Raw genomic sequence first — 24,818 nt, 5'->3', positions numbered from 1 at the left:
AAGTCACTTAACTGCCCTGTGCTTCAGTTACCTCATCTGTAAAATGGGGATTAAAACTGTGAGCCCCCGTGGGACAACCTGATCACCTTGTAACCTCCCCAGCGTTTAGAACAGTGCTTTGCACATAGTAAGCGCTTAAGAAATACCATCATTATTATTATCATTATTATCATTACAAGGTAAACAGGTTGTCCAACGTGGGTCTCACCGTCTTTATCCCCATTTTACAGATGAGGGAACTGAGGCACAGAGAACTAAAGTGACTGGCCCAAAGTTACACAGCTGGTAAGTGGCAGAGCTGAGATTAGAACCTGTGACTTCTGACTCCCAAGCCCGGGCTGTTTCCACTGAGCCACGCTACTACTCATACAGTGCTCCGCATACAGTTAGTGCTCAATAAATGCGATTGAATGAATATGGGAGAGGGGCTGGCGGTGAGATACACAAGATCAAGGCACAAATTGTACTACTGAAATCAGTCAATCAATGGTACTTATTAAGTGCATACTGTGTGCAGGGTACTGTACTAAGCGCTTAGGAGAGGATATTGCAATAGAGGTGATAGATATGTTCTCTGTCTACCCTTATATATCCTAATCAAGCAGGAGGGTATTTTTAGTACAGTGCTTGGCACACAGTAAGCACTCAATACATATGACAGAGGACAATGGTTCTAATTCTGGCTCTGCAATTTGTCTGCTGTGAGATTTTGGGCAAGCCACTTAACTTCCCCATGCCTCACTTATCTTATCTGTCAAATGGGGATTAAAACTGTGAGCTTAATTTACCCTAGGTCTTAGAGCAGAGCCTGGCACATAGGAGCGCTAAACGAATATCATTAAAAAATTTGAAGCACTCGGTAAATACGATTAATTGAATATCTAGGTGCCAAAATATTCAGATTGCACATATTCATTCATTAATTCAATCAATCGTATTTACTAAGCGCCTACTGTGTGAAGAGCACTGTACTAAGCTCTTGGGAAGTATAGGTTGGCAACATAGATGGTCTCTACCCAACAACGGGCTCACAGTCTAGAAAGGAGAGACAGACAACAAATCAAAACATGTGGACAGATGTCAAGTCATCAGAACAAATAGAATTAAAGTTAGATGCACAACATTAACAAAATAAATAGAATAGTAAACATGTACTCTGTCCTCCAGTGGATCTACGCTACGTAGACAGCTCTACATTCAATAAGCACGCAATAAATACCGCTGATTTATGGGTAGAGTAAATGCTGATCTTCAACTTTGGAACGGACTACAGGCATTCCATTCTATGTGAAAAATTTCCATCTCAGGACCCTCCCCAGGGCGGCCTTCATGTCCCGGTTCCTCAGGCCATAGATGAGGGGGCTCAGAGCAGGGGGCGCCACGGTGTAGAACACGGACACCAGTAGATCCAGTGTCGAGAAGGAGACTGAAGGAGGCTTGAGCTGGGCAAAGGAAGCAGTAGAGAGAAACAAGATGACGATGCTGAGGTGAGGCAGGCAGGTGGAGAAGGCTTTGGCCCGGCCCTCTATGGTCGGCATCCTCAGCACTGCCCTGAAGATGTGTGTGTACAAGGCCACGATCGAGATGAAACAAACGAGGGACAGAAACCCTCTGGGGCCCAGAACGGCGATCTCATCCCTGTAGCGTCTGGAACAGGAGAGCCGGATAAAGGGAGGGATGTCACAGAAGAACTGACGGATAGCGGTGGTGTCACATAAGAGGAGGGAGAAAGTCACGGCGGTGTGGATGCCTCCGTTCAGCCCCCCGCTGAGCCACGAGGCGTTGGCCATCTTCCCAGAGGGCCCTCGGTTCATGATGACCTAGTAGTGTAGGGGGAAGCAGATGGCGGCATAGCGGTCGTAGGACATCACCGTGAGCAGGGCTACTTCGACACCCCCAAAGGTGATTACCAAGAAGACTTGAGAGATGCAACCCGAGACAGATATTTCTCTGTGGTCGGTCAGGGAGTTGTGGATGGATTTGGGGATGGTGACGGAGATGTAGCAGAGATCGAGGACGGACAAGTTCCTGAGGAAGAAGTACATGGGGGTGTGGAGACGCCGGTAGAGGGCGGTGACAGCGACGTGGAGGCGATTTCCCGTCAGGGCCGCTAAGTAGACCAGGAGCGACAGCATGGCGTGGACCAGCTGCAGCTCCCGGATCTCCGAGAATCCCAGCAGGAGGAAATCTATCACCGCTGTGTGATTAACCATTTCTTCCTTGTGGGGAAATGGGGAATACGGTCCTGTGGGATGAATGGAGGTGAAAATATTAAGTTATCCATGCACTGTGGCCTAGTGACTAGTGCACGGGCCTGGGAGTCAGAGGACCTGGGCTTTTATCCCGGTTCTGCCATATGTCTGCTCTGTAACCTTGGGCAAGTCATCTCACTCCTCTGGGCCCCAGTTACCTCAACTGCAAAATGAGGATTAAATCCTACTCTTTCCTCCTTTGCATTTTCTCCTCTGCTCCCCTCTATCCAGGGCGTGGCGTCTACAAATTAATAATAATAGCATTTATTGAGCGCTTACTATGTGCAAAGCACTGTTCTAAGCGCTAAGGAGGTTACAAGGTGATCACGTTGTCCCACGGGGGGCTCTCAGTCTTAATCCCCATTTTACAGATGAGGTAACTGACGCACAGAGAAGTGAAGTGACTTGCCTAAAGTCACACAGCTGAAAATTGACAGAGCCGGTGACAGAGCCGGGATTTGAACCCGTGACCTCTGACTCCAAAGCCCGTGCTCTTTCCACTGAGCCACGCTGCTTCTCCGATTTCTACAATTGAAAAACAGTCAATCAATACTATTGATTGATGGATGGATTGACTATTGGGAAATGCTGTCCTGGCAGGGAAATATTTGAGAAAAATCCCAGCAACTTTAATTTTTCTTCAAAACGAGGAAAGCTGCAACTACAGCTGAACACAAGCTCCTGCTGTTTTCAGTACCACCGCGTACAATAATAATACCAATACTACTAATAATATTAGTATTACTATATGCCAAGCATTGTTCTAAGCATTGGGGTAGATACAAGTAATCAAGTTGTCCCATGTGGGGCTCACAGTCTCAATCCCCATTTTACAGAAGAGGTAACTGAGGCACCGAGACGTTAAGTGACTTGCCCAAAGTAACAAAGCTGATAAACAGCAGAACCGGGATTAGAACTCACGACCTCTGACTCCCAAGCCATGATGTTTCCACTAAGCCATGCTGCTTCTCACAATCAATCAATCGATCAATGGTATTTATTGGCTATTTGCAGAGCACCGTACTAAATGCTTGGGAGAGTATGATACAACAGAATTAGCAGACAAATTCCCTGCCCAAATGAGTTTTCAGTCTAATGGATGAGACAGTCATTAATATAAATAAATAAATATGGTACAAGGCACCATAACACAGGCCACGGCAGGATGGAGGGCAGGTTAAGACCTCTCAGGGCAGGGTCTCTGCAGCGTTCAAGGGACCCTCAAACTAACAAGCCTGGGAGAAGCAGCATGGCCTAGTGGAGAGAGCATGGGTCTGGACGTCAGGGGAGCTGGCTTCTAATTCTGGCTCTGCGAAATGCTTGCTGTGTGACCTTGGACAAGTCACTAAACTTTTCTATGCCTCAGTTCTTCTCTTCTCCCACCTTACTTAGACTGCGAGCTCCATGCAGGACAGGGACTGCAACCAACCTAATGAACTTGTAATCTACTCCAGCTATTAGAAGAGTAACGGTAGAACAGTGGAACAGCACAGAAAGTAGAACAGTGGAATAGAACGGTAATTAGAATAATAATAGTAATATTATACCATAATAATGGTATAGTAATGATGATAATCATGCAGTAACAAATAGAGGCAGCGTGGCTTAGTGGAGAAAGCCCGGGCTTGGAGTTAGAGATCATGGGTTCTAATCCAGGCTCCACCACTCATCAACTGTGTGACTTTGGGCAAGTCACCTCAGTTCTCTGTGCCTCAGTTCCCTCATCTGTTAAATGGAGATAAAGACTGTAAGCCCCACGTGGGAAAACCTGATTACCTTGTATCTACCCCAGCGTTTAGAACAGTGCTTGGCACATAGTAAGCGCTTAACAAATACGATCATCATCATAAAAAAAACTCTCTGTTCTCTGTCCCTGCTTCATACCAGAACATATCTCCCCAGCCTAGTCACCCCCTGTCCTGTAAACAGTACACTGAGCTTGGTCTAATAGAAAGAGCATAATCCCGGCTTTGCCACTTTCCTGCTGTGTGATCTTGGGCAACCCACTTCGCTTCTCTTAATTTCTTCAGTTTAATGCCCCAATTATTAAAACCAGGAAAATCAAGCTCACCTTCCTCATGGGTCTTCCTAGAATAAGGTCTGGAATGAAATGAGAGAGATTTGCTTGCTCGCACTAGACGGTCAGCTCACTGTAGAAAGAAAATGTGTCTGCAGAACAGTACTTGGCATATAGTAGGTGCTTAACAAATACCATAATAATAATTTCTATTATTATTAATAATAATCATATATTTAATCATTATAATAATAATTGCTATTATTATAATTACCGAATCTGTTATATTGTACTTTTCCAGTTGCTTAATTCAGTGTTCTTCACTCAAACACTCAATATATATCACTGATGCCTGCCTCCCCATATACAGTGTAAGCTCACTGGGGCAGGGATCATGTGCACCAACTCTGTTATGTTGGATTCTTTCAATCGCTCATTCAGTGCTGTGCACATAGTGAGCACTGGATTCATTCATTCAATGTATTTTTGAGCGCGTACCGTGTGCAGAGCACTGTACTAAGCTCTTGGGAAGTACAAGTTGGCACCATATAGAGACTGTCCCTACCCCACAACGAGCTCACAGTCTAGAAGGGGGAGACAGACAACAAAACAAAACAAGTAGGCTGGCAAAAACAAAACAAGTAGGCAGTGGGCAGCGAACGTGTCTACCCACTCCGTACTAGTGTACTCTCCCAAGCGCTTAGTGCAGTGCTCTGCACCCACTAAACAGCCATTGATTGATGGATACTCTCCTTAGATCTCATGATTACCCGGGTCTCAGCCACCGCATTCACGATCACCAGAAAATGCTCTAGATCTCTGATGGTCTTCCCTTCTGAGACCAAAACTGATGGCAAATACTCTTAGAATAAGGTGCTGCACAAACAGAGGAGCCAGTTTTATGAATTCCTTAAGAACATGCGACTCTAATCTTCTCCCATCCCTGGGGATCCCGCCTGCTCACAGAGGCTAGGATTCCCAGTGGGCCATTATCTTCAACCTCTACAAGCAGGAAAATGGCAAAACTCAAGGGAGAGATTGGTCCACCTAGATTTATCTGCCTAGATTTATAATAATTATTAATATTAATATTATTATCATTATAATTATTAATATTATTATCATTGATGATGTATTCCTTAATCACTCACTAGTTTATTATATTTGTTTAGCACTCACTCTGCTATTATTATGGTATATATTAAGCACTCACTATAGTGCTATTCCTAACAAATTCCTATGGCATTTGTTAAGCACTCATATTGTTATCATCATAGCATTTGTTAAACACTCACTATATTGTTATTATGGCAGTTGTTAAGCACTTACTATATTCTTATTATATAGCACTCACTATATTATTATTATGGCGTTTGTTAGGCACTTAATATATTCTTATTATGGTATTTGTTAAGCACTCACTATCTTTTTATGGGACTTGGTAAGCACTCATTATGTTATTATTATGGAATTTGTTAAGAACTCACTGTATTATTATTGTGGTATTTGTTAAGCACTCCCTATATTATTATTGCGGCATTTGTTAAGTCTTTACTTTATTATTATTATTGTGATATTTGTTAAGAAGTCATTATCCTATCATTATGGAATTTAATAATAATAACAATAATAATAATAATATTTGTTAAGCACTTACTATATGCCACTAGGCACTTTTCTAAGCGCTGGGGCACTGTTCACTCACTATATTATTATTATGGCATCTGTTAAGCACTCACGATGCTATTATTATGTGATTTGTCTAATACGTACCACATTATTATGTGGACATTATTAAGCACTCACTATATTATTATTATGCCATTTGTTAAGCTCTTACTACCTTATTATTATGGTATTTGTTAAGCACTCACTATATTATTATTACAGTTGTTAAGCAATTATTATATCATTATTATTATGATGATATTTATTAGGCACACACTATACCATTGTTATGGCATTTGGTAAGCACTTACTGTATTCTTATTACCGGTGTGGAATCTTTTCTGAGAATGAAGGATGAAGGATAAAGATCAATGGTATCTATTAAGGAATGAAGTGCTTAGTACAGTGCTCTGCACATGGTGGGCACTCAATAAATACCATTGATGATGATGCAGAGCACTGTACTAAGCGATCAAGCTCTTAGTACAGTGCTCTGCACACAGAAAGCGCTCAATAAATACAATTGAATGAATGAATGAATGAATTCGATACAACGAGGTTGGTAGATGTGATTCCTATCTACTTTTAGATTGTAATCTGCGTGAGGGACAGGGATGGTGTTTAAAATCTCACCCGTGTACTTTCTCCTATCATTTATTATTCATTCAGTTGTATGAATTGAGCTCTTATTATGTTCATAGCACTGCATTAAGCGCGTAGTACGGTGCTCTGCACACAGTAAGCACTTAATGAATACAGTTACGACTTCTAGTATATACCTGAACGTGAATTCATGGACCACTTGTTTAGTGGATTGTCCAGACAGCTTTTAAAATAGCGCGTTGGTACACCAACTAGTAAAAGCGGTGGTGGGGGGGACACAGTGATACAACGATGCCCCGCAACACCTCCCAACTGGAGAGAGATAAAACAACCCACCATCTCCATGCCTCGGCTTGGTCCAGACTCTCGTCGAACAGAGAGAAGGTGAAAATCAGAGATATGCTCTTGGGGTTCCAACGTTCATAGAAGAGGAGGCTGACAAGATTTGTCAATTCAATCCGTACCATTTCAGTTGGTGACTGGTACGTGAGAACTCTACGTGCTATTCTACCAGTTATCAAGTTGTCAGGAAAAGTGCTGTGTTTGAAGTTTAGGGACCACAGCGGAGAAGCAGTGTGGCCTATTGGAAAGAGCCCGGGCCTGGGAGATAGAAGGACCTGGGTTCTAATCCTGGCTCTGACTCTTGTCTGCTGTGTGCCTTGGACAAGTCACAAGTCACTTGGCTTCTCTTTGCCTCAGGTACCTCAACTGTAAAATGGAGATTAAGACCGTTAGCCCCATGTGGGAGAGGGACTGTGTCCAACTTGATTAGCTTGAATCTACCCCAGTGCTTAGTATACTGCCTGGCATAGGGTAAGTGCATAGTAAGTGAGAAGCAGTATGGCTCAGTGGAAAGATCCCGGGCTTGGGAGACAGAGATCATGCATGGGTTCTAATCCTGACTCCGCCACCTGTCAGCTATGTGACTTTGGGCAATTCACTTCACTTCTCTGGGCCTCAGTTCCCTCATCTGTAAAATGGGGATTAAAACTGTGAGCCCCCGTGGGACAACCTGATCACCTTGTAACCTTCCCAGTGCTTAGAACAGTTCTTTGCACATAGTAAGCACTTAATAAGTACCATTATTATTATTATTGTTATTGTCAGCTGTGTGACCTTGGGCAAATTCTTAACTTTTCTGTGCCTCAGTTGTCTCATCAGTAAAATGGGGATTAAGATTGCGAGCCCACGTGGGACAACCTGATTATTTGTATCTACCCCAGCACTTAGAACAGTGATTTGTACATAGTAAACGCTTAACAAATACCTTCATTGTCATTAACATATACCATACAAAATATATATTTTCCTGAAAGGATCCAGACAGTCTCCATGCATCTCTAGACTGTATGCTCATTAATTCATCCTTATTCACATTATTACTTATTAAGTACTCCCCATGTGTCATGCACTGTTCTAAGCACAGGAGTAGAGACAAGTTAATCTGTTTGGACGCAGTTCCGGTCCCACATAGGGCTCACAGTTTAGGTATGAAGACACGTTCAGTGTGGTCAGGGAATGTGTCTATCAATTCTGTTGTATCCTCCCAAGTGCTTAGTATAGTACACAGTGAGCGCTCAATAAATACCACTGGTTGATCGATATCGATGTGGGGTTAAAGGTTGTATACTAATGGAAAGAACAGAGGGCTGGGAGTCAGAGGGCTGGGACTCGGTGGCTGTGTGATATTGGACAAATCATTTACATTCTCTACGACTCAGTTTCCTCATCTGTAAAATGGGCATTAAAATCTCTTTTTTCCTTCTTCTTAGACTATGAGCCCCTTGTGGGACAGGAAATGTGTCTGATCTGATTGGACTTTATCCATTCCAGTACAAGTAGTATTCACATCTGGTGAATCAAACACGTTATTATTATCATTATGGTACTTACAATCTAATAAAAATTGGGTAACCTCAAACTGGCTGTGTGCCATCAACAAATCGATCAATCAATGGCATTCATTGAGCCCTTACTACATGCAGAACACTGTACCAAGCATTAGGGAGAGTATAATACAACAGAGTTGGTTGACATGTTCCTTGTCCACAAGGAGTTTATAGTCTAGAAGGGGAAGCAACCATTGATGAATCAAGCCGTCAATCAATGACATGTATTAACAACAATGGTATTTGTTAAGCGCTTACCAAGGACTGTTCTAAGCGCTGGGGTGATACAAGATGATCAAGTTGTCTTACATGGGGCTCACAGTCTTCATCCCCATTTTCCAGATGAGGGAGCAGAGGCCCAGAGAAGTGAAGTGACTTGCCATAAATCACACAATTGACAAGCGGCAGATCGGGATTAGAACCCACGACCTCTGATTCCCAGGTCCGGGTTCTTTCCACTGAGCCACGCTGCCTTTCTATGTATTGAGCCCTGACCATGCACAGAGAATTGTACTAAGCACTTGGGAGAGTCAAATACGGATCATGGTGTCACCATGATCTTGCCCATCAGAAGAAAATGGGAATAGTCATAAAAGGATTTACGAAGACCTTACTGTGTGATGACGACACATATGTAATGGTTAAAAACGGTCTTCTCCTACACAGCTAGAACATCTTATCTCTGGGAAGGAAATGGTCAATCTCACGGCGGTGACGGGATTCCTCCTGCTGGAATTCCCGGAGGTCCGGGAACTACAGCTGGTCCACGCTTCGCTGTTCCTCCTGGTCTACCTGGAGGCCCTGACAGGGAATCTCCTCATCATCGCCATCACCGCCCTTGGCCGGCGCCTCCACACCCCCATGTACTTCTTCCTCAGGCACCTGTCCATCCTCGACATCTGCTACATCTCCGTCACCGTCCCCCAATCCATCCACAACTCCCTGAACGACCGTAGAGAAATCTCCTTCCTAGGCTATGGAACACAGGTCTGTCTGGTGGCTTTCTTTGGAGGTGCAGAATATTTTGTCCTTACGATGTTGTCCTATGACCACTACACGGCCATCTGCCTCCCTCTGCGCTACGAGGTCGTCGTGAATAGAATGGCCTTTGGGAAGATGGCGGCAGCCTCGTGGCTCAGTGGGGGCCTGCTTGGAGTCTTGTTTTCAGTTTCGACCTTCTCCCTGTCCTTCTGCGGATCGAACTTCGTCCAACACTTTTTCTGTGACGTCCCCTCCCTGCTGAAGATTACATGCTCCGAATACCACATCGCCGTCGATGTGACCATCACCACCGGAGTAGCGTTAGGCATCTTCTGCTTCATTCTCATCGTCGTTTCGTACGTGCACATCTTCCGGGCCGTGCTGAGGATGCCGGCCGCCGAGAGCTGGGCCAAAGCCTTCTCCACCAGCGTGCCCTATCTCGTCGTCGTCACTGCTTTCCTCTTTGCGGGTGTATTTGTCCTCATCAAGCCGCCCTCAAACTCCTTCTTGATCATGGACCTGCTGGTGTCCGAGTTCTACACGGTGGTGCCCCCTGCCCTGAACACCCTCCTCTACAGCCTGAGGAACCGAGGCATGAGGGCCGCCATGGGCAGGATCCTAAAAGGGTCACTCACCCAGCCTCTGCTCTGGGACAAAATGTCTCCTTCCTTGAACAAATAATCTGACCCCACCACTTATCCAAGGAATTGCCCTTGGACCTAGCCAGATACTTAGCTGTCCTACAGGGTTCACAGAAAACGCTGGACGTTGATGAATTGTCGAAGTCTGGGAAGGAGGCGGATAAAACTAAAGTATGACTGACAATCCAGTTTTGGGAAGGCATCATGGCCTAAAGGAAGGGGAGTCCCTGTAGACTGTAACTCACTGTGGGCAGGGAATATGTTTAAGAACTCTGTTACTCTGAACCTCTCCCAAGTGCTTAGTACAGTAAATCTAGTTCTGGGGCGGTTGTAATCCCTGCTCTGCCACTTGTCTTCAGTGTGACCTTGGGCGAGGCACTTAACGTCTTCACCGCTCAATTACCTCATCATTAAAATAGGGATTAAGACTTTGAATCCCATGTGTGACAACCCGATTACCTTGTATCTACCCCAGTGCTTAGAACAGTGTTTGGCTTATAGCAAGTGTTTAACAATTGCCATGTATATATATACATATATATACTTTATCATGGCCTAAAGGAATGGGAATAGCTCTAAACTGTAAGCTAATTGTGGGCAGGGAACGTATCTACCAACTCTGTTATTTTGAACTTTTCCAAATGCTTGGTACAGTGCTGGGACCAGAGTAAGTGCTCAATAAATATGAATGATTGATTGAGACTGAGCTCTGATGCCTGCTGTGTGACCTAGGGGCAGTGACTTAACATCCCTAGGATCTCTCTTCCTCCTACACTCTGAGCCCCGGTGCAACAGGAATTGTGTCTGTACTGATTGCTTTGTTTCTACTCCAGAACATGGAACAATTTAGGCACAAAACCTCTTCATAAATACGATAATGTTATCATTATTAGGAATGACTATGAAAATATAATGTTACGTTCTTTAGCATGACTGTGCTCGTGGGAATGAAAGTTGGAAAATGGGAAGAAGTATGGGAGAAGGGAAGAAAGGATGACTGCAGCTTCATCTGTCTTGTCAAATCCATCCTCTCTCATCAGTCCATCTTTCCTTACTTCCATCCATCCATCCTTCCAATCATTCATCTATCCATCCATACATCAATCCATCCATCCAGAGCAGGTGCTTGGGAGTCATAGCTCGTGGGTTCTAATCCAAGTTCCGCTACCTGTCTGCCATTTGACCTTGGGCAAGTCACTTCACTTCTCTGTGCTTCGGTTCCCTCATCTGTAAAATGGGGATTGAGACTGTGACCTCCATTTGGGACAAGGACCGTGTCCAACCTGATTACTTTGTATCTACTGCAGCACTTAGAGCAGTGCTTGGCACATAGTAAGCGCTTACCAAAGACCATAATTATTATTATTATTGTTATCAATGGTATTTATTGATCGCATCCGGAGAGCAAAGCACTGTAGTAAGCTCTCAGGAGAGTTGAAAAGAAATATAACTGCATTGTTCCTCCTCTCCAGGAGATTATGATCTAATGGGGGAGATAGACACAGATTAAACTCTGTAGAGGAGGGAGGAGAGAAGGGAAAGATGGAAAAGTGGACGAACGCCTGATTCAAGAGTACAGTTTATATAGTCAGTATGAACAGAGCTTCAAGGGATTTGCAATCAGGACAAGTCAGAAGAAGTAGTGTGGCCTACTGGTAGAGCGCGGGCCTCAGGTTCAGATGGACATGGGTTCTGACCGCGGTTCCACCGATCATCTGCTGTGTGACCTTGGGCAGGGTTGCTTAACTTCTCCGTGCCTCAGTTCCCTCATCTGTAAAATGAAGATTGAGACATGAGCCCCACTGGGGACATGGACTCTGTCCGATCTGATTAGCTTGTAACTACCACAGCACTTAGTAATGTGCCTGATATATAGTAAGTGCTTCCCAAAGGCCATAAGAAAAAGTTACAGTTGGCTGATAGACAGACAGATTTAGTGTCTCAGGTTCTGAATTAGACAAAGGTGAAACTATTCACAGTAGCTAAAGACTGTCGGTGAAAACAGGAACCGTTGGGACGCTGGGATGCAGATGCCACTGTTTGCACGGAAATCCCGGGTGCTGGCACCATGCCTGATGCTGCAGGGACCGGGCCCTTGTCTCCCAGGAGCCTCAGGAACCAGGTGCCCAGAGGGTGCATGGCTTGCTCAGGGCACAGGCAGCAGCTCCTCCTTTATCTACAGGGACGGGGCCCGATCTGGAGTGCTCCTCAGGGTCTGCGGGACAGCTGGGAGAGCTCAAGGACTCCTCTCTGTTCCTTCCTGGGTGAACAAACCCATGAGTCCGAGGGGAAAGAGGGGACCAGCCCAGCCCTGGAGAGGTCAGCGAACCCCAGCCCCACGCTGCTCTAGTGAGAGTGACCGTGGGTGAGGAGGATGGAGGGGCAGGGGGAACGAGGATGAGAATGGAAGAGGTGGAGGAAGTCTGGGGCCTAAGTTGGGGTTCAGACTAGGGCCACTTCCCCCATCAAGGAAGGGGTGCTAGCAGGAGGAGAGGTGTTTTCCAGTTCAGTAACCCCCAACCATCACAAACCTCTCCTCCTTTCTCCTCAAATCTCACTACCATGCCAACTACCCGCCGGGCTACGGTGCTCCAGCACAGTGTCAGCACTGTGGACAGTCACTTTGGCCTTCAGTGGGTCCCAGAATCCCTTGCAGAGGGTAAATGACAGGGCTGAGGATGTGTGACCACTTTTGGACAGCCACTGGCACTATCAGCAATTCCTACCTGTGAGAGCTCTTCCCAAAGGTTGGAATGCCTTCCCTCAAGAATTTTCCGGTCTACTGGGCAAGGTTGACACAGTATAATTTACTATCAGTCAATCAATCTTGCATAATATTTATTGAGCACTTACTGTGTGCACTAAGCTCTTGGGAGAGTAATAATAATTATAGTAGTACTTATTAAGCTCTTACTATGTCCCAAGCACTGTTAAAGCACAGGGGTAGATACAAATTAAACAGGTTGGATACAGTCCTCGTTCCACATGGGTCTCATGGTCTTAACCCCCATTTTACAGATGAGGTAACTGAGGCTTCAGAGAAGTTAAATGACTTGCCCGTGGTCACACAGCAGACAAGAGGCAGAGGTGGAATTAGAACCCAGGTCCTTCTGACTCCTTCTGACTCCCAGGCTCGTGCTCTATCCGCTTTAGAACACATTCCTTGCCCCTACTAGAAGGAAAAAGATAATGGAAAGATGAATATGCAGTTACTGCATGCCATTTTACAGATGAGAAAACTGAGGACCAGATAAGGGAAGCGACTTGCCCAAGATTCCAAAGCAGCAAAGGGACGGAGGCAGGATTAGAACCAAAGTCCTCTGACCCCCACTAAGCTATGCTTGGGAGCGTACAATAGAGCAGGGCTGGTAGGCCTGTAAGCTGCTTTAAAGGAGCTCACAGTCTAGAAGAGAACTCCTGGGCCCATGCTTTTTTCCATTAAATTAGGATGCACACGAGTTGATTCGCGCTTGAGTTAGGTGAAGTTGTTTTAGAGGCATGGGAAATGAATCGGGGTAGCTGGTTGGAGGAGGGGGGATTTTAGCAGTGCTCAGAATTCGGAAAGAACTGTGCTGTCTGTGATTTTTGAAAGGATAAGAGAACGAGTTCCAGGCTGGGATGGAAACGGGAGAGTCGACCGTGAGTAACAACTAGAAAGTTGTTTTGAGAGCTGAGAAGACGTGCTGAAAGATGGAAACGGGGTGAAGTGCAGTCATCGGGAAGAAAGCCTTCAGGCCCATTATGAGTTTTTGTTCCTTGTGAAAAGACACAACTTATCATGAAAGGAGGTTGAAGAGAGGGGAGACATAAGCCGAGCAATGCTTTAGGAAAGGACTAGATGAAGATGAGGTATGCTTGTGTTTGTGTGAGTACAAGTGTGAATGCAGATATTGAGCAAATGGAGTCATTTTGATGTATATGTGGGTTTTATTTTTCTTGTTTATTTTATGGTATTGTTAAGTGCTTATTATATGCCAGATACCGCACTAATCACTGGGGTGGATACAAGCTCATCAAGGTGGACACAGTCCATGCCCCACATGGTGCTTTCAGTCATAATCCCCAATTTACAGATGAGTTAACTGAGGCACAGAGAAGGTACGTGACTGTCCCCAGGTCATAGAGAGGACAAGGGGCGGAGACAGGATTAGAATCCAGGTTCTTCTGTCTACCAGGCTTCTTCTCTCTCCACTAAATGGATGAATCTATGTGTAAAGACACTTCTTGTTTGACTGTAAAACCACCGAAAGAATTTCACAACAGTCATGAACATATCGTTATGTTCTCTTACCTCTGCTATCTGCTATTCATTTTAGTTTCGGTCTCCTCAACCAAAAATAATTATCTTAATATTTATTAAGTGTTTACTATGTGGCAAGCAAAGTATTAAGTGCTGGGGAAGATTCAGGGCAACCTGGTAGAACACAGTCCGTGTCCCACGAGGTATTCACATTCTAAGTAGGAGATAAAACGGGTATAGAGTCCTCATTTTACTACTGAGAAAACTGAGGCGTAGAGTAATTGTCACTTTCCGATGGCTATGCAGCAGAGAACTGGTAGAGGTGGGATTAGAACCCAGGTTCTCTGACTCGCAAGTCTGTGTTCTTCCCAATAGTGCACCCTGCTTCTAGACGATTCTAAGCTTGGTGCTTCCAATAGAATGGAAGCTCCTCGGGGGCAGTGATTATATGTACTAATACTATATCCTCTGTAAGTACTCAAGAAATAGAAAATGATTGACAGTCCTATTCCTTCACCCCCGACATCAATGTCTCTAAATTAAATTCTTCCCTCCCTCATCCTGTGCAGGGAGTGGACATCATTCCCCAGAAATGTTCAATGCCTCCATGGTGACCTCAAAGGTTATTTTGAGTTCAATAACTGTCTCCTCTCCATAGAGAATCACCAGCAACTGTCCTATCAGTTCCTTCACTAATCCCATCAACTGACTCTATCTTTGGCTCTTCCCTCATCCATTGCAGAAATCCAATGCTGCCTCGCCAAAATGCCTAAAGTCTCTACCATGACGGAATTCCTCCTGCTGGGTTTCTCGGACATCAGGGAGCTGCAGCTGGTCCACGTGCCGCTGTTCCTCCTGGTCGACCTGGCGCCCTGACGGGGAATCTCCTCATCATCAGCGTCACCGTCCTCGACCTGCGCCTCCACAACCCCATGTAATCAATCAATCAATCAATCGTATTTATTGAGCGCTTACTGTGTGCAGAGCACTGTACTAAGCGCTTGGGAAGTACAAGTTGGCAACATATAGGGACAGTCCCTACCCAACAGTGGGCTCACAGTCGTTTCCAACTCTTTGCACTAGAAGAACAATTTGCAAATGTAGAGGTAACTGAAGCTCCTCTTTTTTTTAAATGGTGCTTGTTAAGTGCTGACTATGTGTCAAGACCTGTTCTAAGTGTTGGGGTAGATAAAAATCAATCAGGCTGGACACAGCCCCTGTCCCAAATGGGGCTCACCTTGTAAGTAGGAGGGAGAACAGGTATTGAATCCCCATTTTACAGTTGAGGAAACAGGCACAGAGCAGTTAAGTGATTTGCCCAAGGTCACACAGCAGACAAGTAGCAGTGCCGGGTTTAGAACCCGGATCCTCTGATTCTCAGGCACGGGCTCTTTCCGCTAGGTCGTGCTGCTTCGCGGTTCTTGTTAACTGTAGTGGAGAACAAGTGTTTTCTACCTGAGCCCCACGTGGGACAATCTGAACATCTTATCCTCCCCAGCGCTTAGAACAGTGCTTTGCACATAGTAAGTGCTTAACAAATGCCATTATTGTATTATTATTACTTGATCAGGAACCTGTCCATCCTCAACTCCAGCCTCATCACCATGATTGTCCCCAACTCCGTCCTCAACTCCTTGAGCAACTGCATCTCCATCTCCTTCTTGGGCTGTGCTTCACAGGTCTTCATGGTGGTGCTGTTTGCTGGTTCAGGGTTTCCCCTCCTCAGGGTACGTCCTATGACCGCTTTGCCGTCATCTTCCATGCCCTGTGCTACAAGCACATCATGAACACGTCCTGTGGAAAGATGGCGGCCTCCTCTTGGCTCACTGGGGTGATGTTTGGAATCTTGTATTCAGCTTCGACTTTCTCCCTGATCTTCTGTGGGTCCAATATCGTCCATAAGTTCTCCTGTGACGTCCCCTCCCTCCTGACGATCTCCTGCTCTGAGGACCACGTTGCCATCCATGTGAGCGTCACCGATGGGATATCTTTAGACCTCGTCTGCTTCATTCTCATCATCGCCTCATACGTGTGCATCTTCCTGGCCGTGCTGAGGATGCCGGCCGCCGAGAGCCAGGCCAAAGCCTTCTCCACCTGCCTGCACCATCTTGTCGCTGTCACTCTCCTTGTCATGACTTATTTCTATAATAACGTGAGGCCTCCGTCAGGTTCCCCCGGTCGTCTGACCTGTTGTTGTCCGTGCTGTACACCGTGGTGCCCCTGGTACTGAATCCCCTCATCTACAGCCTGAGGAACCGGGACATAAAGGCTGCCCTGGGGAGGGTACTTAAGGGGAGGGTCTTCCTCCATCCTTAAGGGACAAAACGTCATTTTCCTTCTGCTGATTGTGCCATTCCTCATCAGGGTCTGACCGTGGGGGTATCCATATAATGAGCTGTACAAAGAGAAAGTCCAGAGCCTGAGGATTTGTTAATGTCTGGGACAGAGGTTGATAAACCGTGTGTGACTGTAAGCCCGGGGTGGGCAGGGATTATCTCTCTATATTCTGAATTGTACTCTCCAGCGTGGCTCAGTGGAAAGAGCACGGGCTTTGGAGTCACGGGACATGGGTTCGAATCCCGGCTCTGCCAATTGTCAGCTGTGTGACTTTGGGCAAGTCACTTAACTTCTCTGGGCCTTAGTTCCCTCATCTGTAAAATGGGGATTAAGACTGTGAGCCCCCCATGGGAAAACATGATCTCCTTGTAACATCCCCAGCGCTTAGAACAGTGCTTTGCACGTAGTAAGCACTTAATATATGCCGTCACTAGTACAGTGCTCTGAACACAGTAAGCACTCAATAAATATTTTTGAATGAATAAATAAAAACCGACAAGTGATTGTTTGGGTTGCATCATGGCTTAGTGGAATGAGCATCTGGCTGGGATCTTGAGATTTGAAATGTCTGCACGGTTCTGCCACCGGCCTGCTGTATGACCTTGGTCCAGCCACGTACCCTCTTTGAGTCTCTGTAAAATCGGGGTGCAATATGTGCTCTCTATTTCTCTTACACCTGGAGCCGCTGTGGGTCAAGAAACGTGTCCAATCTGATTAGGTTGTTTCTACTCCAGCGCTTGGCAGTCTTTTGCAAGTAAATTCTTAATAAATTCAATAATGATAATGCTGATACTGCTACTGGTAATAACAGTAATTGCAGGAATTTTAAGACCACACTTGGTGGTTGTGAAAATCAGAAAATAAGAGGGTGACAAGGTAGAAGGGAAACAATCATGGAAACTGTTCCCCAGATTTGACTGCCTGTTTATTTGTTTGATGCTTATCTCTCCCCTTCTAGATTGTGAGCCCGTTGTGGGTAGGGATTATCTCTATTTGTTCCTGAATTGTAGTTTCCAAGCACTTAGTACATTGCTCTGCACACAGTAAGCACTCAGTAAATACGATTGAATGAATGAATGAATTTGACTGAGCAAATCCTTGCCTCGAATCCATTCGTTCATCTATCCATGCATTCGTCCTACCATCCATCCGTCCATCTGTCTTTCTGTTCACCCACCTGTCATCATCATCATCAATCGTATTTATTGAGCGCTTACTATGTGCAGAGCACTGTACTAAGCGCTTGGGAAGTACAAATTGGCAACATATAGAGACAGTCCCTACCCAACAGTGGGCTCACAGTCTAAAAGGGGGTGACAGAGAACAAAACCAAATATACTAACAAAACAAAATAAATAGAATAGATATGTACAGGTAAAATAAATAAATAAATAAATAGAGTAATAAATATGTACAAACATATATACATATATACAGGTGCTGTGGGGAAGGGAAGGAGGTAAGATGGGGGGATGCAGAGGGGAACGAGGGGGAGAGGAAGGAAGGGGCTCAGTCTGGGAAGGCCTCCTGGAGGAGGTGAGCTCTCAGCAGGGCCTTGAAGGGAAGAAGAGAGCTAGCTTGTCGGATGGGCAGAGGGAGGGCATTCCAGGCCCGGGGGATGACGTGGGCCTGGGGTCGATGGCGGGACAGGTGAAAACGAGGTACGGTGAGGAGATTAGCAGCAGAGGAGCGGAGGGTGCGGGGTGGGCTGTAGAAGGAGAGAAGGGAGGTGAGGTAGGAGGGGGCGAGGTGATGGAGAGCCTTGAAGCCCAGGGTGAGGAGTTTCTGCCTGATGCGCAGATTGATTGGTAGCCACTGGAGATTTTTGAGGAGGGGAGTAATATGCCCAGAGCGTTTCTGGACAAAGATAATCCGGGCAGCAGCATGAAGTATGGATTGAAGTGGGGAGAGACACGAGGATGGGAGATCAGAGAGCAGGCTGATGCAGTAGTCCAGACGGGATAGGATGAGAGCTTGAATGAGCAGGGTAGCGGTATGGATGGAGAGGAAAGGGCGGATCTGTCCAAGCATCCATCCATCCATCCATAATAATAATAATAGTGGTATTTGTTAAGCGCTTACTATTGGTCAGGCATTGTACAACGTGCTGGGGCAGATACAAGCTAATCAGGTTTTACACAGTCCCTATCCCACATAGTTCTCAGTCTCAATCCCCATTTTACAGATGAGGTTACTGAGGCACAGAGAAGTGAAGTGCCTTGTCTAAGGTCCCACTGCAGATAAATAATTCACCCATCCATCCATCCATCCATCCATCCATCCATCTATCCATCCATCTATCCATCCATCCATCCATCCATTCATCCATCGATCCAAAACCCAGCCATGCATCCATCTATTAATCCATCCATCTAACAATCTATCCATCTATCAATCCATCCATCCATCCATCAACGATATTTGTCGAATGCACCCTGGGTGTAAAGTACTGTAGTGAACGTTTCCAAGACCTTAGAATCTAACAGGGGAGATACTCACAGAATTAATCAATGAAAGGATGAAGAAGAGATTGGAAAGAATGGTAAACAGATGACTATATGCTTACAGAATTTATTTTTTAAAAGCCACTATGAACAAATCTATAACGGTGGGTGTGAATGCAAAAATGGAGAAGTGGTCTAAGATGCTGATTGGTAGTTGACAAATGACAAATGGAGAAGAAAAGTGAATCGTGTGTGGCATCCTGGAAGTGGTGGGATGATGGAGGGGCTTTGAAGATAGGGTAAACTGTGCTCTGATGGACTAGAAGGGGAGAGGAGGAAATGTGGTGTGACAGATTATTTCTCCATTGTCCATGACTGAGATATTTTGAAAGAGTACAGGACCATTAAGAGGAGAGAATGCAGTGACCTCCTCACCCCAAGAAGAGGATGAACCCTAGGCTAATTCCTGTTCCATCTGAAACCAGGGATTTTCCCGTCGTGTCCACCCAGCCAGTATCAGTGATACCTTCCCATCTCCCCGTTTTCAGAAACCCTAATTATAATAATAACGATAATAACAATTGCATTTGTTAAGCGCTTACTATATGTCAATTACTGTTCTAAGCCCAGGGGTAGATACAACGTAATCAGGTTGTCCCACATGTGATTTGCAGTCTTAATCCCCATTTTCCAGATGAGATGAAGAGACTTGCTCAAGGTCACACAGCGGAAGGGTAGCAGAGCCGAAATTAGAACCCGGTCACTCTGACTCCCAGGTCCATGCTATATCGACTAGGCCACGCTTTGAGTTTCATCTTGTTCATTAACTTAAACAATCAATCGGTCATTTAATCAGTTGTATTTTCTGAGGTCTTCTGATTGCAAATCTAGAGATAACGAAAAATGACTCTAAATCAATTTCAAGACCCTCCCCTAGGCTGGCTTGGAGGATCAACCCAGAGAAGCAGCATGGTTTAGTGCCCAGAGCACAGGCGTAAGACTCAGAGGACATGGGTTCTAATCCCGGTGCCGCCACCTTCCTGCTCTGTGACCTTGAGCAAGACACTTAACTTCTCTGGGCCTCAGTTTCCTCATCAGTGAAATGGGGACTGAGACCGTGAGCCCCATTTGGGACAAGGAATATGTCCAACCTGATTAGTTTGTATCGAATCCCAGCAGTCAGTACAGTGCCTGGCACATAATAAACGCTTGTCAAATACCACAATAATAATTATTGTTATTTTATTGTTATTGTTATTCTTATTATTAAGGATGAGGATGGGGGCTTTTTACACAGGCCCAAACCGAGACAATTAAGCAGCTTGAGGCAGGGAAGCACAGGGAAGCAGCATAGGCTAGTTGATAGAGCATGGCCTTGGGTGTCAGAGGACCTGGGATCTAATTCTGCCTCCACCAATTGTCTGCTACGTGATCTTGGGCAAGTCATTTCACTTCTTGCCTCAACTACCTCATCTGTAAAACGGGGAATAAGACTGGAAGTCCTACGAGGGACAGGGACTGTGTCCAACCTGCCTAGCTTGTATGTATCAATCAATCAATCGTATTTATTGAGCGATTACTGTGTGCAGAGCACTGTACTAAGCGCTTGGGAAGTACAAGATGGCAACACATAGAGACAGTCCCTACCCAACAGTGGGCTCACAGTCTATAAGGGGGTGACAGAGAACAAAACCAAACATACTAACAAAATAAAATAAATAGAATAGATATGTACAAGTAAAATAAATAAATAGAGCAATAAATATGTACAAACATATATACAGGTGCTGTGGGGAAGGAAAGGAGGTAAGATGAGGGGGATGGAGAGGGGGACGAGGGGGAGAGGAAGGAAGGGGCTCAGTCTGGGAAGGCCTCCTGGAGGAGGTGAGCTCTCAGTAGGGCCTTGAAGGGAAGAAGAGAGCTAGCTTGGCGGATGGGCAGAGGGAGGGCATTCCAGGCCCGGGGGATGACGTGGGCAGGGGGTCGATGGTGGGACAGGCGAGAACGAGGCACGGTGAGGAGATTAGAGGCAGAGGAGTGGAGGGTACGGGGTGGGCTGTAGAAGGAGAGAAGGGAGGTGAGGTAGGAGGGGGCGAGGTGATGGACAGCCTTGAAGCCCAGGGTGAGGAGTTTCTGCCTGATGCGCAGATTGATTGGTAGCCACTGGAGATTTTTGAGGAGGGGAGTAATATGCCCAGAGCGTTTCTGGACAAAGATAATCCGGGCAGCAGCATGAAGTATGGATTGAAGTGGGGAGAGACACGAGGATGGGAGATCAGAGAGCAGGCTGATGCAGTAGTCCAGACGGGATAGGATGAGAGCTTGAACGAGCAGGGTAGCGGTTTGGATGGAGAGGAAAGGGCGGATCTTGGCAATGTTGCGGAGCTGAGACCGGCAGGTTTTGGTGACGGCTTGGATGTGAGGGGTGAATGAGAGAGCGGAGTCAAGGATGACACCAAGGTTGCAGGCTTGTGAGACGGGAAGGATGCTATTTCCATCAACAGAGATGTGAAAGTCAGGGATAGGGCAGGGTTTGGGAGGGAAGACAAGGAGTTCAGTCTTGGACATGTGGTTGCTCAGAACGGTCCCTGGAAAATAGTAAACACTTATCATGTAGCATTATGGAAAAAATAATCAGGGAAGGACCCGTGGATTTAATAGAGTTTCAGGAAGGAGTTTTGAAAATGGGAAGCCCTGTGATCTGGTGGACATGAAGGGAGAGGTAATTCCAAGCGCAGTAAAGTTGGTGAAGTAAGAATCTGAGTGGGGGGGAGTTGGAAACGAGGCACAGGGAGATGGTGAGTTTGGGAGGAATGGAGACGGCAGATAGGAAATCAGTGGGGGAAAATAATACATATCAATTGATCGATCATATTTATTGAGGGCTTACTATGTGAAGTCCTTGATAGAATCAAGAAACGCTTCCTTAGAGAAGCAGCGTGGCTCCGTGGAAAGAGCACGGGATTGGGAGTCAGAGGTCATGGGTTTTAATCCCGGCTTCGCCACCTGTCTGCTGTGTGACTTTGGAAAAGTCACCTAACTTCTCTGTGCCTCAGTAACCTCATCTATAAAATGGGGATTAAGACTGTGAGTCCCATGTGGGACAACCTGATCACCTTGTATCCCCCCAGCGCTTAGAACAGTGCTTGGCACATAGTAAGGATTTAACAAATACCATCATTATTACTAAGCACTTGGAAGAGTACGATAGAACAATATAACAGGGTTGGTAGCCACATTCCCTGATCGTGATGAGCTTGCAGTCTAGAGGGGAATGTCTAAGATGGATTGCTGCAGATTTGAGATGGTCGCTAGCCCTGGCATGGGATGAAGCTCCAAACTTCAGAGTTTAACCAGAACGCTATTACTAATCACAGAATAGTAATGATGATTAGTCTGTTGATGTTGTCAAGGGAGGGGTACCAGAGTGAGAACCACACGGGAATGGGCAGTTATTTAGGTTGTGGGGGCCGGTAACACAGAGAACCCACCATCCCCGCCTTTCGAGATTCCCGGGCAGTCAACTCTCAGAGCGGAACCCTAGGCCCATCATCCCACAGGGAATCTCCCAGGAAACAAGCCGTCTGTCGACTGAGGAGATGGCACAGCCATCCGGATGGCCGAGAGGGGGAGGGAGGATCCTGACAGCTCTCACCCCTCGCCCAGACCTTCCTGTCACCTCCACCAATGCCCAGAACTGTTGTGATGAAGTGAGCCTCTCTCTCTGCAGAGGTAGATGCTCTCCAACCTAGGACAGGCCTGGTGACTCCGGAGAGGAGCAGAGAAAGGTGTGGGAAATTTCAATAGGGAACTTGATGACCAGGGTCAGAGTCACAATTTCTCTAAATTAAAACCAGTGTCGCCTAGTGGAAAGAGCATGGACCGGGAAGTCAAAAGGACCTGGATTCTAATCCCTGTCCAACCACGTATCTGCTGTGTGACATTGGGCAGGTCACTTCGCTTCTTTGTGCAACAGTTACCTCGTTCGTAAAATGGGGATTTAGAACGTGAGCCCCGTGTGGGACAGGGATTGTGTCCAATCCGATTTACTTGTATCCCCCACGGTGCTTAGTACAGTGCCCAGCACACAGTAAGTGCTTAACAAATACGATTAAAAAAATCCTGAGAGTAAGTTACTTGATACGCTCAATTTTGCCATAATCCTTGTTTTGGCTGGAACGTGTCTTGGTTAGGAAGCAGTCTGAGAATTTGCAAACTTCCATTCCACACTACGAGCCTGTTTGGACGTAGTGTGTTGTGTTGTAGGAAGAAATGGCTTGTGTGCATGTGTGTAGTGTCTGACAAAGCGAATTGTTCAGCACCAGCCTTCCTTAAACACATAGTTTTGTGATTACATAACCCCTGCGTTCTAGACTTTTATAGCCCAAATCAGTCAATGGAACGTACTGAGCACTTACTTTGTGCAGAACACTCTGGACACAATCTCTGATGATGCTTCTGAATACAACAGACATCATCGACGTGGAAAATGTTCCGTTTTGTCCTAAATTAATACGGGAGGCAGGACGAGATGATCAGATGATGTTCCCCCTCTAGACTGCAAGTATGTTGTGGGTAAGGGATGTATTTACCAACTCTCCTATAGTGGACTCTCCCAGGTGCTCGGGACAGTGTTATGCACACAGTAAGTGCTCAAAAAATACCATTCATTGATTAATGGACTGATTGAGGTTCGTCCCAGGACAACGGCATTATCTTGTCGTGTGGGTTTCTCCCTGAATGTTTTTAATACCTATCTGAAATCAGGTCCTATCATCTGATGCCCATGGACATCTTGCAGGACACGCCCAACGTCGCCACGGTGACGGGATTCCTCCTGCTGGGATTCTCGGAGGTTTGGGAGCTGCAGCTTGTCCATGCCGCACTGTTCCTTCCGATCAACCTGGTGGCTCTAACGGGGAATCTCCTCTCCGTCGCCATCACCGCCCTCGACCGGCGCCTCCACACCCTCATGTAATTCTTCCTCAGGGACCTAACCTTCCTCGACCTCAGCCTCATCTCCGTCACCGTCCCCAACTTCCTCCACAACTCCCATGAACGACAAGAGATCCATCTCCCTAGTGAGCTGTGTCGTTCAAGTCTCTGTGGTCTGGCTTGCTTTCTCGGAGTTGTTCGTCCTCACGGCCATGTCCTAAGACCGCTATGCCGCTATCTGCCTCCCTCTGAGTTACGAGGTCGTCATGGCTTGAGGCCTCGTAGCTCAGTGGGGCAGGTTTGGAGTCTTGCTTTCAGTTTCGACCTTCTCCCGGGTCTTCTGCATGTCCAACACCATCCAGCAGATTTTCTGTGACGTCCCGTCCCTGCTGAAGATCACCTGCTCCGAGGACCACGTCACCCTCGACGTGAGCGTCACCTCTATAGTAGCGTTAGGCGTTGACTGCTTCATTCTCATCATTATCTCATACGTACGAATCTTCTGGGCCGTGCTGAGGATGCCGGCCGCCGAGCGCCGGGCCAAAGCTCTCTCCACCTGCCTGCCCCATCTCGTCGTCGTCACCTTTATTTCTCCACGCCCGCCTTCGCCCACTTAAAACCGACTTCCAGCTCCTCACTCCAGCTGGGCCTGCCGGTGTTCATGTTCTACACCGTAGTGCCCCTCGCCCTGAACCTTATAATCGACAGCCTGAGGAACAGGGACGTGAAAATGGTGATGGGGAGGGTCCTGGTTGGGGGTCTTTTCTCCAGAAATAGAAAATTTCACTTCACACTCTGACCCTGTTATTTC

At 46.2% G+C, this 24,818-nt stretch overlaps 1 protein-coding gene across 1 annotated transcript; it reads right to left on the bottom strand.

Moving 5' to 3' along the window:
* Window positions 1-1,283: 1,283 nt before the first annotated feature.
* Window positions 1,284-9,757, bottom strand: LOC119923596 (olfactory receptor 14A2-like). The gene is made up of 3 exons (XM_038742936.1): window positions 9,680-9,757; window positions 2,079-2,147; window positions 1,284-1,820 (listed from the first exon to the last, which is right to left on the bottom strand). Exons 1-3 carry the CDS (start codon window positions 9,755-9,757, stop codon window positions 1,284-1,286), a joined length of 684 nt encoding a protein of 227 aa, XP_038598864.1.
* Between the last annotated feature and the right edge of the window lie 15,061 nt (window positions 9,758-24,818).

This window comes from Tachyglossus aculeatus, unplaced genomic scaffold (genome assembly GCF_015852505.1).
Source record: "Tachyglossus aculeatus isolate mTacAcu1 unplaced genomic scaffold, mTacAcu1.pri scaffold_201_arrow_ctg1, whole genome shotgun sequence".
Classification (NCBI taxonomy): Eukaryota; Metazoa; Chordata; class Mammalia; order Monotremata; family Tachyglossidae; genus Tachyglossus; species Tachyglossus aculeatus.
This window is presented reverse-complemented; position numbering and strand designations above follow the sequence as displayed.

Coding starts and splice junctions, on each gene's coding strand:
- LOC119923596 (XM_038742936.1), bottom strand. CDS start 9,757: ATGAGAATGAAGCAGAAGATGCCTAACGCTACTCCGGTGGTGATGGTC. Junction 2,148..9,679: donor CGATGTGGTATTCGGAGCAT/GTAATCTTCAGC, acceptor CGGGAGCTGCAG/CTGGTCCACGCCATGCTGTC. Junction 1,821..2,078: donor GAAATCGCCTCCACGTCGCT/GTCACCGCCCTC, acceptor CTACACTACTAG/GTCATCATGAACCGAGGGCC.